Raw genomic sequence first — 13,414 nt, forward strand, 5'->3', positions numbered from 1 at the left:
AGACCAGGCTGACCTCGAACTCAGAAATCCGCCTGCCTCTGCCTCCCAAGTGCTGGGATTAAAGGCGTTCGCCACCACTACCCAGTTCATAAAATTATTTTTGTTGTTACTTCATAGCAAATTTTGCTACTGTTATGAATCATGATGTAAACATCTGTTTTCCAGTGGTTTTAGGTGAAAGGTCATTGACAGGTGTTGAGAACCTCTGCTTAAGCCGGATACCCTTTCTTGCCTAAAGCCCACTCCTTTTGTTAAAAGTTCAAATCACTGGGTGGTAGGAATCAGAGACCTTAACACAGAAAAGTTACATTGAAAAAGAAAACTTTGAGGCCAACAAGATGGGTTAGTGGGGATAAAGGCACTTGCTGCTAACCCTGCTGCCCTGAGTTTGATCCTTGGGATCCATCCTGTCCTCTGACCTCCCTGTGCACATGCACATAAGTAAACAAATAATGAAACTAAGCATCTCTTTAAAATAGAGTCTAAGTAGTAGTTCTCTTGGTGCCTAAGATTGTTATCCAGTTTGTCTCTCTTGCCTTTAGTGAAGCCACATCTGCCCTTGCCTGGCATAGGGGGTGCTGAGCTCTAGTCACTTGGGCCTGAAGGGTGTCAGCAGGGTGGCTCCTTGGGCTCACTCGCCCTTGCATACTCCCTTACCACAGGGTACTGTGCAGAGCTGCCAGACACTGGGTTCTGCAAGGAGAACATCCCACGCTGGTATTACAACCCATTCAGTGAACGATGTGCCCGCTTCACCTATGGTGGTTGCTATGGGAACAAGAACAACTTTGAGGAGGAACAGCAGTGTCTTGAGTCCTGTCGTGGCATCTCCAGTGAGCAGAGTGGCAGCAGCGGGCTAAAGGGGAAGACTTGGCTAGGCCGGGGCTACTCCCTCCTCTATAAATGACTTTGATGGCTGTGGGGGAGGGTGGCAAGGGGCTGTGGCCCTGGAGCAGCTGAGCCTAAGGACTTAGCTAGTGCCGACTGGTTTTTCTATGTCACTTTGCAGAGAAGGATGTGTTTGGTCTTCGGAGGGAAGGCTTCCTTCCCACCACAGGTAAGCCTGGTGTGTCCTGTCACCAACATGGATATGTAGGTGTCAGTTCAGGAACTGGCAGCATGCGAGTGCTTGTGAATGCCCAGCCATGCTGAGAGAGTCCCGAAGTTACCCAGAGTGCACCATTGAGGAGTGAGGCCTGACATAGGTAAAGGAGAGGAACAATGAGCTGCCTGCCGATTGTCAGGTGTCAGAGCCCCTCTGGGCTTCTGGAAGCAGCTATTCTTGAAGGTCTAAGATGAATGCTCATCTGCTTCTACACATGACGTCCATGGTCTTTGTCCATTCCATGGAGTGAGGGTGGTGGGTGGCGGGCCTTACTGACGCCTCATTCTGCCCTTCTTCCCCCAGGCTCCGTGGAGGTGGCTATTGCTGTATTGCTGGTCATCTGCATCATAGTGGTCTTGGCCCTCCTCGGCTACTGTTTCTTCAAGAACCAAAGAAAGGACTTCCACAGTCCCCTGCACCACGAACCTCCCACACCAGCCAGCTCCACTGTTTCCACCGCTGAGGACACGGAGCACCTGGTCTATAATCACACAACCCAGCCTCTCTGAGCCTGGGACTCACCAGGTCCTGCTTGCCAAGGCAGAAGCTAGAACCTGGGAAAACTTGGGGACCAGACTCTTCCTACCTCTTTCCTGGGCATACTTACTCTGTCTCAGAAGACAGATCTCTGGGCCTCTTGGAGGAGTCTCGGCTGCACTCAGGCCAGTTCTGAAGAAGGCCCAAGAGTCTAGGAGGAGCAGAGCAGCCTTGATCCAGGAATACTGTACATAGAAGGACCTGCTTATCCAGGAGCCAGAGGAAGTTGGTGTTTTGTGTCTTGTTCAAAGCTTCCGGTGCCCAGCCAATGACACTAGGACCTTGAGTGGCGTCAGAGGCCAGAAGCCACACACTGCCTTCTACAACTGTCCCTCCACTCTGCACAGGCCAACATTGAAGGATGTGTCTTTGTAGTTTGTGCTGTAAATAATTGCTTTTGGGGCCCCAGGGTCATAGCTCAGTGGTAGAGCATGTATGGCCACCCTGACTGCTCTATACTGCACCACAAATTACATTAAATTAAGAAATAAAGTGTTGGGTTTTGTTGAGCTTCCCCTAACCCCGCATCGTCTTAGTTTCCAGTGCTGACATAAAATTTGCCTATGTGCTAGGCAGGTGCTGTCCCACTGAGCTGTCTCTTCAGCCCTGTTCTGTGGGGTTGCTGAGAGGGGAGATTGAACCTGTCCAACCGGTTCAGCCTTTGGCCACCCTGTCCAACAGGTTTTCCCTGCCTCTCCTGAAACTGCCCTGGCTCCTCGGGGTGGAGAAAAGTGTCACCTTTGACCACCAGAGTGGAGGGCCATGGGGGTGTTGGCCTTGCTGTGCAGGGTTTCTCTTGTTGCCAACACCCCACCTACACAGGTGGGGTAAGGTTCAACCGTGGTTAGGGGCTTGAACCCTGGCAGTCACTTCCATGTCACCAGACATAGGCCATCCCTGCCCATCTGAGAGCCCGTGGTTGAGTTACAGTAATGTAGCTCCTTCCCAGGCTCCAAACTCCTCCCTAGTGGCCATTAGTTGAGGCCCACTGCTCCAGTCACCCCTCTCCAGGGCTCAAGCCACTTGGAGCAGCCAGAAGAGTTGGACTAGAAGAGATTGCACAGATGTCCTGTGTGCCAAACACTGCCCATCCATACACATTTAATGTTCTCAGGGGACACTGCTCAAGTACATAACACTCATTTGCTCAACACACTGCCTTGTGGTGTTAACAGCATTTACAGGCCAGGAGGTTGACAGCAAAGCTGGAGTTCCCCAGTTCCAAGGCTCGTGGTAGGACTGGATCTGAACCCTGGTAGGGTGGCACAAGGTCCCATATTTCCAGGAAAGGTTAGGGACTAATAAGCAAGCTTGCCGGCTGTGCATATCTCTACCTTCCTGTCCACCAGGCTAGCCCTCTGTGGTGCCTGTTTCTGTACCTGCTGTGCTGCATTGGACCACATCTCTTCTCATCACTCAGCTAAGCTCAGAACCTTAGCTGGCCCAGGTGGCTGGCACACCCTGCTCCACACCCTGGGTTTGCCAACAGGACCCTGGGCACATGGCATCCTTTCTTTTGTTTGTATATCCGTCTCCCTGCTCGGTTGTGAGCTCCAGGAGTCACAGGTGGCATCTGAGTCATCTTGTCTCTAGCATGCTGTGTTCCCTCTGTGACCTCGGTTAATGGCAGTTACCCAGGGAGCTCCAGGTACACTCAGGGGCGGAGTTTGTTCCTTTTGTCTCATTTCACAGGGCATGGGATTTTCTCACTTGACCCTCTATTCTGGCAGCCATTTACTCACACTGAGACTCAAAATAGACATGTTCTCCTCTTGATTCTTTGTAAAGTACAGGCTGGCATTATTAATGATTCAAAGACTATCTAATTTCTAGGAGGGGTGATCAACACAGCAGGTGCCCAGCAAATGTTAGCCTGAAACGAGCAGTCTGTCTGCGAGTGGCAGATGTATGTCCCTCTAATAACCAGCCTGCCTGCGGTGGCTGGCTAGAGGAGGTGGAATCTTGCAGCAGCCACTAGGAGGCGCACTTACCATTTGCTCTTCAAACCTGCTCCTTATCTCTGGATCTCTGCTCTCGGTTTCATCCCCGCTTGAATAATGCTTTGTCATGCCTTCCTGATTCTCTGCTTGGCACCGGCAATTGCCTATGCCTCAGGTGCTGCTTTGCCTCAAGAAAAGCACCTTTGCCCCATTCAGCACTTGCCTCAAAAAACTTTTAGCAAGTTTGTTAAGTCTTAAGTTCACTAGATCTCAGGTGAACCTTGCCCTGTGTCTGCCCTGGAATGTGTGGAGCAGGGGCTGGGTCTTACCCCAGTTGTGTATGTAAAGTACTCAGCAAACTGCTGTAGTAAAGAGGCTGCTAGAGCTCTGAGGATTCAGAAGCTGGAGACAGCTCGGGTGTGGAGTGCTTGCCCAGCATGCATAGCTCTGGATTTGGTTCCCAACACTGGGGAAGAAATAGAGAAAGTAGGCCAGTGAGATAGGTCAGCAGGTAAAAGTGATAGTTCCACAAGTCTGATAACCAGGGACCAATAACATTTGATCCTGGAACCTCATGGCAAAGGAGAAGAGCCAGGCATGGTGGGACACTTTTCTCCCAGCACTTGTGAATCGGACAGCTATCTGATCTACATTGTGAGTTCTGGGCCAAGCAGGGTTACACAGTGAGACCCTGATTCAAAGAATAAAATAAAGAAATAAAAAGTGGAAGAGAGAACCATCTGCAGGTGATCTTCATCTCCCTGAATTCTGTGGTGTGTTTATGTCACATACACAATAGTAAGATAATGTTATGATTTATTTTTATTTATGTGTAGGTGTGTATGCCTGTACATGGATATATGTGAAGGCTGGAGGCATTGGAAACCCCGGTACTGGAATGACAGGCTGTTGTGAGATGCCTGACGTGCTTAGAGTTGAGCTTGGGTCCTCCCAAAGACCAGCATGCGCACCAGCTGCAGAGCCAACTGTCCAGCCCCACTTTTTTTTTTTTTAAAGGGGTTATAGATATATATGGTTGTGTGTATGTTTAGGAATCAAAGTCAAGCAGATCTCTGAGTATGTCTCTAGGTAAAAGCACTTGCCTGAACTCAACCCCCAAGATACACACACACACACACACTTTTTTTTTTTTTTTAAAGATTAGCCTGGAGGCTGGGCAATGGTGCAACATGCCTTTAATGACAGCATTCAGGAGGCAGAGGCAGCCAAATGTCTAAGTTCAAGGCCAGCCTAGTCTACAAAATGAGTTCCAGGATAGCCAGGGCTACACACAGAAACCCTGTCTCAAAAATAAATAAAGATTAACCTGGGAAAAATAGAAAGACTCTTGTCTCCAAAAAGAAAAATTAAGCCAAAAAAATGGCTTCATAGGCTGGAGAGATAGCTCAGCGGTTAAGAGCCCTGACTGCTCTTCCAGAGGTCCTGTGTTCAATTCCCAGCAACCACATGGTGACTCACAACCATCTGTAATGGGATCCGATTGACCTGTTCTGGTGTGTCTGAAGACAGGGTACTCACTCACATACATAAAGTAAATAAATCTTTAAGAAAGAAAGAAAGAAAGAAAGAAAGAAAGAAAGAAAGAAAGGAAGGAAGGAAGGAAGAAAGAAATGGCTTCATGGACTAGGTGTTAAGTAGCAGAGTGACGATTCTAAAGAGATGTTTAGGTTTAATTCTCTTCATGCGTGTGTGTAGGTGCACATGCCTGTGTGTGGTTTTGGGTTCCCTTCAGGTGCCATCTACTTTCTCATTTGAGATCAGCTCCCTCACTGGCCTAGAGCTCACCAATTAGGCTGGGTTGGCAGCCCAGTGGTGCCCAGGGTTCTCCCTGTCTCTGTGCCCACTAGTGCTCCAGTGAGTATATGGACAACATATAGGAAGACAGACAAGCACCATAGTTCCTAGCCTTCTTACATAGGTCCTGGGGACTGGGTTCTGTTCCTAGCCTTCTTACATAGGTTCTGGGGACTGGGTTCTGTTCCTAGCCTTCTTACATAGGTTCTGGGGACTGGGTTCTGTTCCTTGAGCTTGTGTGGCAAGCATTTTATAGACTGAGCTGTTTCTATAGCCTTGCTTTGGTTTTCCTAAGGCAGGGTTGGAAGCCCGGGGCTGGGGCAGGAAGTGGTGACACATGCCTTTAATTCCAGTACTAGGGAGGCAGAGAGAGGTGGGTGCCTGTGAGTTTTGAGACAAGGCTGTTTTATATAGTGAGTTCTAGGACAGCCAGAGTTACATAACAGAAGAGTCCTTGGCCTGGAGAGATGGCTCAGCGTTTAAGAGCACTGACTGCTCTTGCAGAGGTCCTGAGTTCAATTCCCAGCAACCACATGGTGGCTCACAACCATCTGTCATAGGATCCAATGCCCTCTTCTGGTGTGTGTCTGAAGAAAGCTACAGTGTACTCATATACATAAAATAATCCCCCCCCTTTTTTTTTGGTTTTTTCAAGACAGGGTTTCTCTGTGTAGCCCTGGCTGTCCTGGAACTTACTCTGTAGACCAGGCTGGCCTCGAACTCAGAAGGCCTTTGCCTCCCAAGTGCTGGGATTAAAGGCATGCGCCACCACTGTCCGGCAATATCCTTTTTTTTTTTTTTTTTAAGAGTCATTTTTTCCCCCAACATAATATTTTTATAGATTATTTGGGGATTTCAATGTCATGTACCCTGATCACATTCATGTCCCAGTTCTCACAGGTCTCCCCAACCCTTGTGACCCCACCCGCACAAAAAAGAAAATGAAAAAGAAAAAATTTCAATTTGTGTTGTCCATATACTCACTGGAGCATGGTCAAATTTCCAGTGGCCAGCTCCTTAAAGAAAAGTGAGTCCTCCACACCTGCACCTGCCGGAAGCCATTAACTGTAGAGAGCTGCACTTCAGCATCCATATCATAACTTTTAAGAGTCAGAGAGCCTGTCTTTAGAAAGGAGAGAGGGGGCTGAAAACAAAAACCAAAAACAAAAAAAATAAGAAAGAAAGGAGAGAGGGAAGGAAGGAAGGGAGGAAGGAAGGAAAGAAGGAAGGAAGGAAGGAAGGAAGGAAGGAAAGAAGGAAGGAAGGACCACTCTGGGCTACAAAGGGAGTTCAAACCCAGCCTGATAACTAAATGAGACCCTGTCTCAAAATAAAAGGTAAACAAGGGACAGAAAATAGATGCAGCCCAGTGGGAAGCACTTGCCTAGCATGTTCAGGATTCACTCTCCAGTTCCATAGTGAGTGAATGAATGAAAATAAATGATGTGCTGGTTTGTTTTTGTGGAGTCGATATAAACCAGAGACACCCAGAAAATGGAAACTCAGCTGAGGGCCTGTTTCCATCAGCATGGACCCTAGACATGTCTGTAGGGGCATTTTCTTGATTAATGAGTGGTGGGGAGGGCCCAGCCCACTCTGGGCTCACCATCCCTGGGCAGGTGCCTGGGGCTTATAAGAAAAGTAGCCGAGCAAGCCAGTGAGCAGCTTCCCCCTGTCTCTGACCCTTCCTGGGTTTATGCCCTGGACTGTGACTGAGATGTCTAAGATGTTTTTGATCATGGCACCAGATCACAGAGTAATAAAAAGCAAACTGGGACAAATGGCGATTGTGATATGCTACAACACAGATGAAATTTGAGATTAGGATAAGTGAAAGAAGCTAGGGCTTTTAAGGTGTATTGTATGACTCCAATTGTATGAGTATTCAAAATCACAGAAACGCAGAGTACAGCTGTGCTTTTAGGGAAGGTGGGGAGAGATTTAATGGGTATAATATTTCAGCTTTGTGAGGTGAAAAGAATTCTAGGGATGGATAATGGTTTTTACATAACAGTATGATTGCACTTAGTGCCCCAAATTAGACCCTTAAGGAAAATTAAAGCCAGGCACAGAGGTATGTGCCTAAATCCCAGAACTCAAGAGATACAGGTATTAAGATTGTGAATTTGAGGGCTGCAGAGATACCTCAGTGGTTAAGAGCACTGACTGCTCTTCTGAAGGTCCTGAGTTCAAATCCCAGCAACCACATGGTGGCTCACAACCATCTGTAATGAGATCTGGATGCCTTCTTCTGGTGTGTCTGATGACAGCTACAGTGTACTTATTTATAGTAATAAATAAATCTTTGGGTTGTAGCAAGTGGGGCTGACTGGAGCAAGCAGAGGTCCTAAATTCAATTCCCAGGAACCACATGATAGCTTACAACCATCTGTATAGCTACAGTGTACTCATATACATAAAATAAAATAAATAAACCTTTTAAAAAATTGTGAATTTGAGGGCATCCTGGACTACACATCTTGAAAAACAAAGTTTTATGTCATTTGCATTTTACCAATTGGAGCTTCTGGGTTCCGTCTGCACCAGGAACTGATCCTGTGTGTGCCACAGTGCTCCATTCCCGAATACTGTCAGGAGAGAGCTGGTCTCCCAGGAGTGCTGACACACCTGTGAGCACAGAATGTCAGAGTCCCCTGATAATGTTCCCAAATATCCACTGTTTGTCACAGTGGGTGATTGGCTGGATTCTATAAAGATGGAGCGATACAAGAGTAACTTCCTGGCGGTAGGTTCTACAACATTTGATCTGATTTCAAGAATGAACATCGATGATATTAGAGGAATTGGAGTCACCCTCATTGGACATCTGAGACCACACCACACAAGCTTTACATTTACATATGATGCACACACAGGAGAAAGGATTTCATGTATGAAAGTGCTATAAACACCTGTATCTTGTGCCTCAGCATTTCTACAAAGAAAATTCCCTCTTCGACTCACTCGTTCTTCTGATTCTCCAGACGTCCCTTCACCACCCACAGTCTCCTGTTCAGACTATGGCTGCACACCTTATGTTTATGCTTCCATCCTGGATTTCAGTATCATGCTACACAGGTCCTGTCTGAATAGCCTGCAAACGAAACTCTGGCCCATGGCAGACTATCACTGCACGACGATAAATAACTCAGCATGAAGGTGTAACTCTGTATAGAAATGTTTGGGAAGTGTTCATGGACTTAACCTAAAGGAATCTGTCCTTAAGTGTGGCACCTTCAAAGATGTCTATGGAGTTTGAGGATACATAAGAAGGAAGTAGCTGACCATTCTTCCATGTTGTGATCGAGTAGCTTCCAACGTCACCTACTTCTTTTTCAATAGTTTTACTCAACTCTACAGGTTTTGCTGTTGTTTTATTTTTAATGACTTAACTGTTGGTGCCTGATGTTGTTACAGTGATTTGCAAAGATAATTAATGATTTCATGTAGTGCAATTGTGCCTGGTGTGACTACAGTATAAAGGGCATTGTTGGGGAAGGAGACAGACAAAAAATACTGTGCTTTTAAATCTTCTTTAAAAAAAAATATTGGAAATGTGAGCGGGTACATTTGAATAGAGGCCACATCACAGGAAGGACATGCCACAAGGAGAGAGTCAGAGGGAAGAAGCAAAACTGAATCAGTTGGTCAAGATCCCCCATGTTAAGGGCACAGTGGCTATGCTAAGGGCTAGCCGAGGTTGCCCACTGACAGCCTGCAATAGTGCTCTGTCCCCAAAGAGTTAAGCTCTTTAAATGACTGCCAGTGTTACAGACTCAGGAAATTTCATTAAATGCATTTGCACATGCGTTTCTCGCTTCCTGTGGCCCTCCCTGTCACTCCAGAGCTTAAGCATTCAGCTTTGGAACTTTCTTCTGCCTCCAATGCACTGATGGCTGATCTCCAGCAGTTGTTGCTCCGAGAAGTCCAAACAAACCATGACAAAATGGTGTGACACTGTGATCTCAGCACCTGGGAGGTATAAGCAGAAGGAACAGAAGTTCAAGGTTAGCCTCAGCTACATAGCACGTTTGAGGTCAGCCCAGGCTACGTGAGGCCCTATCTGAAAAGACTAATGAAATAAAACAATTAAAATTTAAAACCTTGTTATTTGCCTCCAAGCCAGCCATACTATCTGAGCAAAGAGCCCTGAACTGGTTTTGCCCTGTTGACCAAGAGCATTCCTCCCCCAAGGACCAAGACTAGGGCCCAAGCAGGTATACTTCCCCAGGGAAGGATGGATTGCTAGGAGCCACACCTGGAAATCTTGAACCCAGAAGCCCCGACCCTCACCTGGGGAGGTGTGATCCACTCTGGCTACAGGCTTTGAGAACTATTACCTTCCCCACCTTGAAGCCCTGGGGGTGGGGAGAGGTTGTATCAGTGGAGCCCAGAACCAGAAAAACCAAAGAAGGACCAGGAAAGAAAGTGGCCCATTGTCATAGCTTTTAAAAAGCAAACAGAAAACCTGAAAAACTATTTACTTAAATGTCCACAAATTACCTCTCACCAACAAAATGACAGATGGTGTTTGCTCTGCCTGCTTTTTTGTCAGTCTGCACTTTGTTTTGTTATTTTCTTTATTTTCTTTCCTTCTCCTTCTCCTTCTCCTTCTTCCTTCTCCTTCTCCTTCTCCTTCTCCTTCTTCTCTTTCTTCCTTTTGTTCTTTTGGAGACAGGGTTTCTCTGTGTAACCTTGGCTGTCCACCAGGCTTGCCTCAAACGTAGAATTCTGCCTACCTCTGCCTCCTGAGTGCTGGGGATTAAAGGCACGTGTACACACACACACACACACACACACACACACACACACACACACACCAGTTTTTTCCTTTTTCTTTTATGTATATGTGTGTTGTGCCTGCACATATATCTGTGCACCACTTACATGCCTGGTGATCTCTAAGGCCAGAAGAATGCATTAGATCCTCTGGAACTGGAGTTACAGACAGTTGTAAATTACGATGGGTTCTGGGAATGGAACCTAGGTCCTCTGGAAGAGCAGCCAGAGATTTTAACCACTGGGCCATCTCTCCAGTTCCTGTTGTTGTCTAAGACAAGGTGTTACTAATGTAGCCTGAGTTGGCCTGGAACTCAGAGACATCTGACTTGTGTGAGAGCTGGAATTTAAAGCATGCACCACTACATCCAGTTGTGATTATTATTTTTTTTTAATTAAAAGTAGAGTTCCCTGGCCTTGAATCCCTGTACTCCAGCAGTCTTCCCCAGTCCAGCCTCCTGAGTAACCCGTGGTACAATATCAGTGCACATCACTGTACCTGGACTCAGCAGGCATTTTCAAAATCACCTACAATAAACAGCTGCTACCTCTGTGGGATGGGAGGAGTGAGATAGGATCTCACGTAGCTCAGGCTAGCATAAATCTTACTATGGAGCTGAGTCTGGCCTGGAATCCTGATTCTCCCACCTCTATCTTCCAAGCATTTGGATTATAGACATACACCTGACTAAAATCTATTATTTTTGTTCAGATGAATAACAAACAGGTCATCAAACACTGACCTCTCCTTTGGAGTAGAGAAAGTGGGCATGGGAAAGAACTGAGAGTTGGGTCTGATGACATAAGCCTGTAACTCCAGTTACTTAGGAGACTGAGATTGTAACATAGCAAATTCTAGGCCAGCCTGAGCTACAGAAAGGAAGGCCAAGCTGCACTGCTAGAGGCCCAGGGAAGGGGACACTCCAAGAATTAACTTTGGGCTGGGCAGAGGGACAGCATAAGTCCTAGGAGCCTTGAGATCTGTAGTGCGGGGAGCCTGGCAGTGTGGCAGTGCCACCAATATAAATGGATGGAAAGGGTGCAATTTCAGGAGAACCAGAGAGCTCAGGTCACAGTCAGCAAATGGAGATGTGTTTCTTTTGTTTGTTTGTTTGTTTGTTTGTTTTTAAGAATTATTTATTTATTTTATGTATATAGGTATACTGTAGCTGTTTTCAGGCACACCAGAAGAGGGCATCAGATCCCATTACAGATGGTTATGAACTGCCATGTGGTTGCTGGGAATTGAACTCGCGACCTCTGGAAGAGCAGCCGGTGCTCTTAACCACTGAGCCATCTCTTCAGCACGGAGATGCGTTTCTTTGATCTTAGCATCAGTTGCTTATTTACTTCTGCCTGGCCTTACAGGGGAATGATTTAAGGATGCTTAACAGGGTCTGTAAATTCTGAAATAGCTTGGTAGGGGGTAGAAACAAAGACAAAACAAGAGCAAACCAAGTATGTAAAACTGGGGTCAGGAGTGAGGCAAAACCACCCAGGTCTTTGTGTCTGGGCCACATGGAGAAGCTCTGTGTAGCTCTGCTATGGTACCATTGAGACCTCTCTTGAGGTGAGGGGTCTGTGCTTGGCAGAGGCAATGGAGGCCTTGAGTTTTAGGAGTGGTAAGGGTGCAACCCAGGAGTAAGAGAGATGATTATGAGAAAAATCAGACAGATGAGAAGAAAACCAAAGAAGAAGGGTAGTGACTGAGGAGGAGGGGGAAAGGAGAGGAGGAGGAAGAGGAAGAGGAGGAGGAGGAGAAGGAAGAGGAGGAGGAGGAGGAGGAGGAGGAGGAGGAGGAGGAGGAGGAGGACGACTACGACGACGACGACGACGACGACGACGACGACGACGACGACAGCAGGAAGCATGGTTGGCGGGAATGACCAGTCAATGACCAGGCAATCACAGACTTCAGACCTTTCCAAGCTGGGGACAAGGTCACTGACCATCACAGATACTTGAAAGAGAGGCAGGGGGTAGAGTCATGACTGGAGTCTCTTTGGTGTCAGGGAAGGTGAGAGGAAGCCTCACCTTGCTTTCAGAGGGCAGGGGTTTGAGGAGAGGCCTGGGATGGGTGTTAGAAAGAACATCAGGCTGTGGGAGGTCAGAGGTGCAGGGAGAGGCCACGGGTAGAAGCAGCACTGACAGAGAAGGCTCCATGGTCAGTTCACTCTTGCTCGGCTTGTCTTCCCTGAGACTTCTCTCTGACCGTACACCTTCTTACAGATGCTCCCCTCTGCACATAGTGTATGATTTTTGGGCTGGCCATGCTGACCATGTGGTTTGCCTGTGGCCCCGACAGGGAAAGAAATACAGGAAATAAGGAAGGTAGAATTAGATGACAGGATTTTTCCTGTCCCACATTAGTGACATTAGCATGCAATTACAGGCTCTAGGGTCCTCTCCTCTCTCAGTCCAGAATCATGAGGCTGTCATTGTTGAGGAGCTAAAGCCCAGAGAGGGGCAGTGACAGGCCTAGGATCACACAGCCAATATCTGGAATTATAGACAGGCTGAGAAGCCAATGTTCCAAAGCCCTAAGTCTGCGCTGTGGTAGTCTCAGCTTCTGTTTCTGTCCTCTCTCTGGAAGTGGGACAAAGAAGCCAAGAGCCAAGAAGCAGTCAGGGCTGGTCCCAAGCCCCAGGAGGCTGGGAACCAAAGTTCCACACCCATGTAAACACAGAGCAGCTCTGATGCCTTTTAGTTGGCACTGCATAGCTTCCTCCAAATCAGTTCTCAGCTATTATCTTGCTTATCCCTACTGGTCCCCTGGGAGCCAGGGAGGGGCAGAGAGTATTAGCCCCACTTCATAACTGCTAGAAACTCAGACAAGAGGGAAGGCAGTAATTTGCCCAAAGTCACCCAGCAAGTCAGGATGGGGCTGGAACTAGAGGCCGAATCTCCCTCTGTGTGTGTGTGTGTGTGTGTGTGTGTGTGTGTGTGTGTGTGTTATTGGTGAGGGTAAGGATCTTCAATGAATATAGCCTATTGCCTGGCACAGGGAGTGGGTGGGTTGTAGACAGTCTCCAGAATAAAGGGTCTTCTGATTTGCAAGGAAAACAACAATCTCACCTCTCCTGGAGGGACAGCTACTGTGAACAGATGTGTTAGCAGGATCAGAGCTGAAGAGGAAGGCAGGCAGAAACAATGGAATCTAATCACACAGAGCACAGGCCTGAAGGAGGAAGCAATAACGGGCAGGTGTCCCTGGGTGGGGTCTGGCTACCTGCTTTCT

General features: G+C 47.4%; 1 protein-coding gene across 4 annotated transcripts in view; it reads left to right on the forward strand.

Moving 5' to 3' along the window:
- The window catches only part of Spint1 (serine peptidase inhibitor, Kunitz type 1), a 14,032-nt gene extending 11,870 nt beyond the window's left edge, over nt 1–2,162 (forward strand). For 3 of the 4 annotated variants that reach the window (XM_031371501.1, XM_031371503.1, XM_031371504.1), the window contains exons 9-11: nt 663–833; nt 1,010–1,057; nt 1,409–2,162. In XM_031371501.1, the coding sequence (XP_031227361.1) occupies nt 663–833; nt 1,010–1,057; nt 1,409–1,614 (425 nt within the window). In that variant the 3' untranslated portion in view covers nt 1,615–2,162. The remainder of the gene's footprint in view (nt 1–662; nt 834–1,009; nt 1,058–1,408) is intronic. The other variant, XM_031371502.1, reaches the window with a different exon arrangement.
- Nucleotides 2,163–13,414: the final 11,252 nt, after the last annotated feature.

The sequence above is a fragment of the Mastomys coucha genome, unplaced genomic scaffold (genome assembly GCF_008632895.1).
Source record: "Mastomys coucha isolate ucsf_1 unplaced genomic scaffold, UCSF_Mcou_1 pScaffold15, whole genome shotgun sequence".
Taxonomy (NCBI): domain Eukaryota; kingdom Metazoa; phylum Chordata; class Mammalia; order Rodentia; family Muridae; genus Mastomys; species Mastomys coucha.